The following is a 10,761-nucleotide window of genomic DNA, read 5'->3' on the forward strand; positions in this document are numbered from 1 at the left end:
CCCCCCCCCCCCCCCCCCCGGGGGGCCGGGGGGGCCCCACGGGGGGGGGGGTAGTGGGATAAAAGGGGGGAAAAAACCTTTCCCCTTCCCTCCCGAGCAGCTGGGAAATCGCCCCCAGAGGCGTTTGGACGCTGGATGGGGCACAGCAAGGAGAGCGAGCATTCGCAGGAATCCAGACCCTTTTCCAGCTGCCCACCAGCTCCGGGAGAGCCGGGAGCAGCCAACCCCCAGCTCCTGCCCCTGCTAGCCTCACCCGGCACCCGCACAGAGCTGAGCAGGGGCACCAGGATCGATTCCCTGCATCCCTGAGGAGCGGGAGGCCCGGGAAGCGGCAGCCAGCAGAGGATGCTGTCGGCTCGGAAAAGCTCCCCGTGCTCCTCCCGCGGCCGGGAGCGTGCGGCTTCCCAGGAAATTTGGGTGGAAAACCCAGGAGCAGCGGTTTTACGGAGCTCCCTCCACAGCTGGGGCACTCCTGGGTCAACCCCTTCTCCCCGGCTCCTTTGGCACTCGGGGGCAGAGCTGGCACAGCTCTGTGGCACCCCAAAAAGCTGCTGTGGGGTCGGCAGCGATCCTAAAGGTCCTGGAGTGAGCACAGGAGCTCGAGAGTGGGAAGAGGAACAGCCCCGAACCCAAATCTGGGGCAGTCCTGGTTCAATCCCTTCTCCCCGGCTCCAGGGGCTTGGCACTGCCAGCACAATGCCCAGCCCAAGGGCAGCTGGGCTGGCACGGCTCTGTCCCATCTCAAATCACCCCAGAAGCTGCTGTGGGGTCAGGAGCAAATCTGAAAGTCTTGGGGTGAGCACGGGAGCTCCAGAGTGGGGAGAGGAACAGCCCCAACCCCGAATCTGGGGCACTCCTGGTTCAATCCCTTCTCCCCGGCTCCTTTGGCACCCGAGGGCAGCTGAGCTGGCACAGCTTTGCCCCACCCCACACCACCCCAAAAAGCTGCTTTGGGGTCAGCAGCGATCCTAAAGGTCCTGGGGTGAGCAGAAAAGTGGGAAGAGGAGCAGCTCCAAGCCCGAATCTGGGGCACTCCTGGCTCAATCCCTTCTCCTCGGCTCCTCTGGCAACCGAGCCCCGTCCAGCCTGGCCTTGGACCCTTCCAGGGATGGGGCAGCTCCTCTGGGCACCCTGTGCCAGCGTTTTGCCACCCTCATTGTAAGAATTTCTTCCTCGTACGCGGTGTGAGCCCACCCTCCTCCAGCTCCAGCCCATCCCCGCTGGTCCTGCCACACCTCCCTCGCTTTTCCTGGGAGATTCCCAAGGAATTGCTCCGTTTGCCCCACACCTGGAGCTCCCCAGCTCAGCCAGGACGAGGACAGGAATTCCCTCCTTCCAAACCAACCCCCCCCCCCCCCAGGCCAGCTCTGCAGCCCAGTCCTCCCAGTTTGCCCCAGTTCGAGCTCCGAGAGCTCCACCCGCCCTCCCCAGGCCGCAGATGAAGGTGAGAGGCTGAGGATGGAGAGGAAGATGAGGCAAGCGCTACGTGAGGAGTCCTTAGATCACAGTTCCACACCCCCAGCGCTACGTGAGGAGTCCTTAGATCACAGTTCCACACCCCCAGCGCTCCGGGGGATCGGTGCCACCACCACAAACTGGGAACAAACCAGGGACAAACCCAAGGAGGGAAGGAGGGAAGAGCCGGGAGCTCCCCAAACTGTGATCTAACAGCAATAGTGGCTCGGAGGTGTGAGCACAGCCCCGAGGGGCCGGGGGTGCTGCACACCTCGGGAGGCTCCTATTGCTCCAGCACATCCCGAGGGATGGGGATGACAGGGACTAAGCCAGTGGATGGAGAAAATGGGAATTTGGGGTTGTTTTTTTTTTTTTGGTGTGACACCCCCACCACTTACCGGCGAGAAGCTTCCTATGTTCTTTAGAAAGCAGGGGAGGAGAAAAAGGAGAGAAGAAATCAGTTAGAAGCAGGAAAACAGGAGCGGCCCCCAAGCTTTCCGCCTCCCCGAGCCCCCTCCGCCACCTGAGGTGCTTCCAGGTGTCTCTCCCAGCCCTTTCCAGGCTGGATCCTGCCCCACATCCAGGCAGGATCGAGGAATTCTTTCTCCCTCTTCCCAGCGATCCAAATCTCACAGGTGAAAAGCAGGAGGAACTCCCAGGGAACAGACCTGGGTTCTTTTCCCCACGTGCAGCAGGCCCCGGAAGGGAATCCAAGGCCAAGCTGTGCCCTGGGGACATCCACATGGTCCAGATCCAGCTGGGAAGGACCAGGGGCAGAGGGACAGCAGGACTGGCACTGCCGCCTTCGGCTGCAACACCCAGAGAACCCCAGAGCTCACCCAGAAAACCCCAGAACTCACCCAGAAAACCCCAGCTCTTCCCCTGTTAACCCTCACTTCGGGAGGCCATTCCCATCCCCACCCCCAAGCACACGGATTTGAACACGTCTGAGTGGCACAAGGAGCTCCCAAATCCGCCGGCAGCCGGGAAACAGCCGGATCCTGCTGATCCCGGTGATCCCACACACAAATCCTGCTCAGCAAAACGAGGGGGAAAGAGCTCCAGGACACCAAAACCGTGCCAAGCACAGCACAAATCCCACCAGGAGCATCCCAGCAGTGACTCCTGACCACCCTGACCACGCTGGATCTGATCCACGAGGAGCTAGCACTCGAGGAGCTGCTGGGGAATATCCCATGTGCAGAACTCCCATTAACCATTAAATTCCACGGATTTCCTGGGCAAAGGGATGAATTTCTAAAAGCAAACCACAGTCAGGAGCTAAACCTGCAGCTGTCACGGCTTCAAATGTTTCCCTCTCCCATCCCAGCCTGATCCCTCCCCTCTGAAGGAGAGGGCTGGAAGCACTTTTGGGGCTGAAGGAAGTGGAACAGGGGATGAAACGAGGTCTCGGCAGAGGTGACGAGAGAGCAGGGCCAGGGTTGGCAGCTGAGCATTTCAACAGCCCTGAGGAGCCTGGATTGTCCATCCAGGGAATCGGGAAACTCCCGCGACCAGCATGGAATGCTGCCTGTGGAAGCGGGGTCCCCGTCCCACGGGGGGAATCCAACCCCTGGCCCCTCTCTTGTATTCACAGAGCCCCAGGGGTGTGGATGGATGGAGGGAGGGATGGAGGGAGGGATGGAAGGATGGAGGGATGGGCCAGAGGTGCCACCTCCTCTGCCAGGTGACAGCAGCACGGATGGAGGCAGCACCATCCCCATAATTTGAATTTAGAGGGGCCGGAGCTGAGGGAGGCAGAGCTGGAACTCCGAGCTGGCCACAAATATTCCACCTGCCCCAGGCCACGGGGGCTCGGCTCTCGCTTCTGTTTTCCTTCCTCTTTTTATAAATCCAAAATCCCAAAATAACCTGGGCTGCTCTGGGATATTTTCCAGCTGTTTTTTTCCCCTCTCTCTTCCTTTCTGCTGGCGCTGATTTAGGGCTGCGGGACACGATCCCAGAAGGGCCCTGGGATGCCCCCACAGCCAGACTGGACACTTGGCCCTGAGGAGCCACAAGCCAGGGGTCACTCACAGGGACTCCAGACCGTTCCTGTGCTCGGCCACATCCACCCACAGCTCCGGATGGACATCCCAGCCCCTTCCCACACAATTCCCATCCATCCCATGGCTCCCTGTCCCTCAGGAGACCCTCCCAGCCAGACTGGACACTTGACCCCACAGAGCCACAAGCCGAGGGTGACTCCAGACCTCTCCTGTGCTCAGCCACATCCACCCACAGCTCCGGATGGACACTCCAGCCCCATCCCACACAATTCCCGTTCATCCCTGTCCCTCGGAGCCCCCCCAGCCCAGCAGGGCCCAGACGTTCCCCTCTGATTTTCAGAACAAAAGTGCAATTGAGCCGAGCCACCCCCGAGCCTGACCCTCCCTTCAACTCCAGCAGAATTCCCGGGGCTTTGATTTTCCCCTTCACGGAGCTGCGGCTCCGCGAGGCCGCTGAGAACATCAAGGAGAGGCAGAGAAGTTTGTTTTACTCGGGATTAAATAAAACAAAACCCGAAAGGAGAGCGGGAGGCTCCGTTCCAAGGTCAGGCACTCGCCTGTGGAACGCTTCCGCGCTCGGAGCAGGGAATATTCCTGGGAAGCGAGGCAGGGCAGGAGGATGGTGCCGGAACAAAGCTGCCCTTCCCTGCTTTTCCCTTCCCTCCCGAGGCACCCAGGATGTGCCTTTGAGTCACTCCGGGTGTCTGGGACAAGTGGCACTGCTGGGAAGCCACGTGTGGCCACCCCCCGGAGACGGCTCCTGAGTCACTCCCAGCGTTTCTCCCGGGCCACTTCCCTGCCAAAGCACGGGGCAAAGCTCAGCCAGGCACGTTGTTCCTTGGGAAAACCCTGCCTGGAGATCCCCGGCCTGGAAAGGAGGCTCTGGGAAGTGGCTTCAGAGCAATCATGGGCAGGGCAGAGAGCCCCTTTCCCGGTTTTCCTTCGGAAGGGAAGCTGCTGCCTTCCAGGGAATGGGATTGGGGTGGGTGTTCCTCACCTGAGAGTGTCCAGGGGCTGGGAAAAGTCGGGATAGCCACAAGCAGCTCCCAGCAACTTCATACTGAAATCCCTCCGCAAACGTGGCCCGCGAATTCCTCCCTTTTCCTGGCGCTCGGCAATGAATTCGGGAATTTTCGGGAGTCTGGGGCCGCGCTGTTGCTAATTACACACTAATTAAGCACGTTACACCCACTCTCAGACACAGATCAATCAACTGGCAGCGCATCAGCGTCCTGCGAGCCCGCCTCCCTGCAGAGCCGCGATTTTGGGATTGGGATTGGGATGGGAGCATCCCCAGAGCCACGCCGGGAAGGAGGGAGAGGAAGAGGCCGGGATTCCTCCACCTTCCTCCCTTCCCAAGCTCCGAAAGTCCCCGAAACGCCGCCAGGATTGGAACCAGATGTGTAGGAAGTGTCTCATTAGCGGTAATTGCTTCGCGAGGATTTGAGGTTTCCCCTCTCCACCACCACCAAAAACACTCGGAAGGAGCTGCCGTGGGTCCGGGACAAGGGAAAAAAAAACCCCTCAGGGCAGAGTTTGAGCTGCACAAACGTTTGGGATTGGCGGCAGGGAAAGTTTGTTCAGCGGGGGCTGAGGGATCTGATCCCATCCCGGCAGATTAAGCTGGAAAAACTCCGCCTAAATCCCACTTTCCTGCCTCATCGCGGCCAAATGATTCGTGAAATGGGCTCACAGTTACGTGCCCTGCACCCTCCCGGCTTCCAGAGGGGGAAAACGGGCACGGGGCACTCCGGGAGCTCCTGCCCCACAGCCCGGGGCTGGTCGGGGACGTGGCAGCAGCTCCAGGCTTCCCCACCCCAGCCATCCCCGTGCTCCACCTGCGGAGCGGTTTTCCATGGATTGCAGGGCTGGAGCGGACAAATCCAAGAGATCAGAGCTGGCAGATCCTTGCAGGGAACAGGCTCGGAGCAGGGAGACCCAAAGCAAGGCAGGTTTCACAATTTCTGCAGGGACTGGATGAGATCCAAGACCTTTCCAAGGCCCTGTGGCATCCAGAGCCAAGATTTTCCTGTGCTGCACGAGTTCCCCACACCAGGGGTGATTTTCCACCTCTTCCCTAAATCATCTCTTGGTTCTCGTGCTGAATTCCCACTTCTCCACAGAAAACCACTGCAGAATTCCCAATTTATGGCACAAACCTCTCCACGATTTTCCTCCCTGCACCCCACCAGCGCTGGATTTGATCCCTCCTCGGGGAGCAGAGGGAAGCAGAGCCATCCTGCTGTCCCCCCGGTGCTGGATCCCGGCAGGCTGAGCCGTCCCCAGGCCCACTGAGGGCTCCAAGGGAGGTGATTACAGACAGCAAATCCCAGGAAGCAGCTCCCCGGATCCTAAATCCCACCAGAATCTCACTCCACGCATCCCTCAGGGACAGGACCGAGCTGTGAGGACACAAAGCCGCACCAGCCCTTTGTGGTGCCATCACTTCGGCACCTCCCTGAGCAACATCCGTGTCTCGAGCGCCATTCCCGACACCGGCACAACCCCGATCCCGGCTGGGGCACAACCCCGGCCGCCCTGGCCCCGTTTCCTCCCGCAGCCCTGGGGACAAAGGCGCCTTTGCCGGGCACAACGCCGGGCTGGGGTCAGAGGAGGAGCTGCACTCGCTTTATTTTTGGTGAGAGCGGCGCAGTGGCGATGCGCGGATCTCCCGGGCTCCTCAAGTGCCACCAGCGGGGCGGTGTCCCCCGTTCCCAGCGGGGCTCCCCGTTCCCAGCGGGGCTCTGTCCCCATTCCCAGCGGGGCTGTGTCCCCCATTCCGATCAGGGCGGTGTCCCCTGTCCCCAGCAGGGCTCCCCGTTCCCAGCGGGGCTGTGTCCCCCGTTCCCAGCGGTGTCCCCCGTTCCCATCAGGGCGGTGTCCCCCATTCCCATCAGGGCGGTGTCCCTATTCCCAGCGGGGCTGTGTCCCCCATTCTGATCAGGGCGGTGTCCCCTGTCCCCAGTGGGGCGGTGTCCCCCATTCCCATCAGGGCGGTGTCCCCCATTCCCAGCGGTGTCCCCCATTCCCAGTGGGGCGGTGTCCCCCCTTCCCATCAGGGCGGTGTCCCCTGTCCCCAGTGGGGCGGTGTCCCCCCATTCCCAGCGGTGTCCCCCGTGCCCAGCGCAGCCCCGGCGCTCACACAAAGGCCGCTTCTGTTGGAGCCCGGCGCTGTTTCCTGGGAAGGGAGCCAGGCCTGGCAGCTCCCGGCAGCGGGAATCAAAGCCCCGTTTGTGCTGCCGAGCCCCCCGAGCAGCGCTGGGGCACCCGCGCAGGGCGGCGAGGCCGGAGCAGCCGGCCGGGGACAGCGACGCAGCCCCGCGCACAGATGGGGACAGCGGGGGGACAGCGGGCACGGAGCGGGACGGGAGCCAGCCTTGGCCGAGGAAAAGCTGTGCCACGGGCAGGACGCTGGGCAGCCCCCCAGGAGCCCCCCGAGCCCGGGAGCAGCGGGGAGGAGCCGCGGTGGCCGCCGCGGGCAGGGGGGCACGGCCGGAGGGCTCTCCTGAGGGTGCCCTGCTTTGTCCCTGCTCCTGCTTTGCCAGGCCTTTATCCACGCTCCTGCTTCGCTGGTTTTTTATCCACTCTCCTGCTTTTTCCTGCTCCCACTCTCCTGTTTTCTCAATCCCAATCCCAGTGCCCATCCTGGAATGCCAGTGCAGCATGCTTCCTCAGCCCTAAACTCCCGTGTCCGGTGTCCCAGTTTCCCTGCACTGGAGCGAAAGGCAAATCCCCTGCAGGAATCCACGCGGCCTCTCCTTCTCCTCTGCTCTTTACGCCGCTTTTAAGTCACTTTTCCGCTTTTCCTGAATAATTGACGGGGACATGAAAATTTAAAGTCTTTCAAGATCCCATTAAAATTCATTTCCCTTTCCCTTCGGAGAATTGCCGTTGCCGGAGTCCCATGTAGGGCAGCTGCCTTCCTTCCCGGGACTTAACTCCGGAGAAAATTTCCTGTCAATTGTTCCATGGAGACCCTGGAATGACATCCCTCATCCCTCTCCATCAGCAGCCTGCTCATCCCATTCCCTCCTGATTCCAGCACCGATCCCGCAGCTCTGCCTCCTCCAACCCGTTCAGCATTCCCATGGCAGGATAATGGGATCCTGCTCTGATCCAGGACTGCAGCCCCTCGTCCTCTTCCTCACCGGAATTTGGGGTGGGATTCCCAAAATCCCTCTTCCCCAGCTATTCCTGTTTCGCATCCCATCTTCCCTGAGCCTGGGAGTGAGGTCTGGGATATCCCAGCAGGAGAAATCCCAATAAACCATCCAGGGTCCCTTCCAGGATGCCCAGTGCTGGTGGCCGTGATCCTTGGCACACTGGGAATACTGGGAAGCGCTGGGGGAGAGCATCCAGGCACAGCTAATCCCTGGAGCAGCACAGCCTTGGAGAAGTGTGGGATTCACAGGGAATCCTGCCCTGGGAATTGGTGGAGTCTCCATCCCTGGAGGTGTCCCAAAATCCCGCGGAGGTGGCACTTGGGGCGTGGCTCGGTGGCGACCACGGCAGTGCTGGGTTAAGGGTTGGATTCCATGATCCAGGAGGGCTTTTCCAGCCTTAAATCATTCCATGGTTCCGTGATTGGAAAGGTCTTTTCCAACCTGCACGGGTTCTGTGATCCCAGGGGTCTTTCCAACCCTAAGGATTCCATGATTCCATAAAAGGCTTGGCCCATTCCCTGCCTGGCCCCTTCCTAACACTGACCCATCGCATCCCATTAAAATTCCCAGGAAGAGAGGGACCCTGGCCTGGGAAGTTTAGGACAGATGGCCCTGGATTTAGGAACATATTCCTAAATCCCTCCAAATTGTCATTAAAAGGCCAAAACTGTGTTTCCCTGGAGCATCTGTGACGCGGGAGGAATAACTCAGGAATAACCTAAGGAATAACCTAAGGAATAACCTAAGGGAACCATCACAAAGCATCAGGAAAACAGTAAAAAAATGAAAGTTTGAGCTGCTTTTAGCGCTCTTAAAATGCCACCAAGGCCACCAAACCCTTTTCTGGGAGCTGTTCCCAGCTTTCCTCTGCTTCCCAGCCGCTTCCCAGCTCTCCAGAGGCTGCCGGGACAGGCTCGGGTTTCCCACGGAACTCCTGGAGTTAATCAAGTGTCACAACCTTGGGCAAAGCTCTCCCAATGTCCTCCCCTTGACCAAGTGATCCCGAGGATTTGGAGCAGGCTCCATAAATCCCAAAGCCACGTGGGGTTTGTTTTCCAGGAGGGAATTACCAGGGGATGTTGGGTGGGAAGCTCACACTTCCCTTTCCAGCAGCAGGAAAGTCTTTTTTTCCCTTCTTGGAAAAGGAACAAGGGCTTCAAAGCAGGCTCCAGAGGGATGGGATGGGATGGGATGGGATGGGATGGGATGGGATGGGAAATATCCTGGGCTAAAAGCGACCCACAAAGATCCCTGAATCCAACCCCAAACTCCCACCCCGGACATTCCCACTTCCACAAGGAATCCCAGAATCATTCAGGCTGGGAAATCCCTCCCAGCCCATCGAGTCCAAGCTCTGCCCCATCCCCAGAGCGCTTCCACGTCCAGGCATTCCTTGGCCGCCTCCAGGGACGGGGATTCCAAACCTCCCTGGGCAGCGCATTCCGAAGTTCCACAACCTTTCCCATGGAGCAATTCCTGCTGCTGTCCAGCCTGGCACCAGCTCGAGGCCGTTTCCTCTTGCCCCGTCCAAGCCAGGACCAACTGCAGGCAGCGCCGAGGCCGGGGCTTACGGAGGGAATCCAAGGAAAACACGGAACACAGGGCGAGGATGCGTTCCCAGGGCAATTCCTCCCTCATCCATCGAGGTGGGAGCACGTCTCCCACCCCCGCCCCCACAGCTCCTGCTGCCACAGGATCTTCTGGAGCAGGGCTGGGATCCAGGGGAGCTTCCCAGCCCTTCCCAGGTCCATCCCGAACAGCAAAATCCAAGGGGCAGATCCTGGGATATGAAACTCCCAGAGGGATCAGGGCCTTTTTAAGGGAATGATGAGGAAACAGCTGGGAGAGTGCCTGGCACGAAAGCCATGGAAAAGCAGGAGGTGGGAATGGATTTGGGGTCAGCCACAGGGTCCAGCATGGCTGGGAGGTTCCAGGAAGGACTCGGAGCTGCCCACTCCGGGGTTTTGGGGGGAAAACATGGAAAAATCCCAAATAAAGCCCGTTAAAAACGGCTGCAAGCGGCACAGAGGAAAAGGCTGGCAGTGCCCAGCAGCAGGATCTCCCTGTCCTGCTCCAGAATCCTGCAGCTCCTGGAATTTCCCTTCCTTGTCCCTCTCCTGCAAAACTTCTGCAGGATCAGGAAGGATCAGCACCATTCCTGCCTGCAGGAGGGTCGGCAAGAGGAGCTGGCATCTTTTCCAGGATCAGGGAGAATTAACGATCCTCACGGGAGGCTGAGGAGGCCAAATTTGAATTCTTTTTTCCCCAAAAAGAAGCTCTAAAGCCGAACAGAGTCTGATCCATCCCCAAGGGATGGCCGGTGCGGGTGGCAGCAGCACTGTTCAAACACTCCTGCTTTAAAACATTCCAGGTATCCCAATCTCCACCCTCACGATCCCTGGGATTCGGGCACATCCCGCTTTTGCCAGGGAATTTTTATCCACACCCTAACCAGGACAGAGGGGGTTTTTTTCTCACGGCAGGGGACAAAAGGGACGAGCTCTTTCTGTGCCCTCCATGCCCTGCTGCCACCTGCCAGGAACAGGCGGATCCAAGATCCAAGGAATCCTCCTCCCACATACGCCCTCGGAGCTGGGAATCCCACAAAAGCATCCTTGTGGGGCCGGCCCCAAAAGAGGAGAGGAACGATGTTCTTACCTAAGGAACGATCCACGGGGGACGGGGCAGCACATGGAAAAAAAAAACACAGGGAAAAAGGCTGGTTCAGACCAGGGAAAATCCTGCTGGGAAAAGGGCCTGGGGAGGAGCTGGACCCTCACCCCAAAAAGCTGCGATTCACCCCCAAAAAAATCTGCAGTCCCCCAGAGCAGAGGGTAACCCCAAAAAGCTGCAGCCTTCCAGATATTCACCCCAAAAAAGCTGCAGCCCCCCGAGGAATTCACCCCAAAAACCCCACAGCCCCCCCAAGGCCTGTTCCCTACAGCGCAGCCCCTTTTCCCCTCTACCACAACCCAAAATTCCCTGTGGGAAGGACAACGAGGACCTGACAGAGCCAGGGAGAGGCTCCTGTCCTTAAAAAAGCTGATGGGGGAGTGAGGGTCCAGGAAAAGCAGGGAAAAGCTCCTCTCCCAAAAATCTGAGGCCAAAGGGGCAGTGAGGATCGAGGAAAAACA

General features: G+C 59.4%; 1 protein-coding gene across 1 annotated transcript in view; it reads right to left on the minus strand.

The window, feature by feature from the left end:
- LOC121666516 (agrin-like) overlaps positions 1-10,761 on the minus strand; it is a 32,890-nt gene that overhangs the window by 962 nt on the left and 21,167 nt on the right. Inside the window, exon 3 of the mRNA XM_042032132.1 lies at positions 1,854-1,874. Within this exon, the coding sequence (XP_041888066.1) occupies positions 1,854-1,874 (21 nt within the window). The remainder of the gene's footprint in view (positions 1-1,853; positions 1,875-10,761) is intronic.

This window comes from Corvus kubaryi, unplaced genomic scaffold (assembly GCF_017639235.1).
Source record: "Corvus kubaryi isolate FWS band 111438036 unplaced genomic scaffold, C.kubaryi_AGA036_p1.0 37352, whole genome shotgun sequence".
Lineage (NCBI taxonomy): Eukaryota > Metazoa > Chordata > Aves > Passeriformes > Corvidae > Corvus > Corvus kubaryi.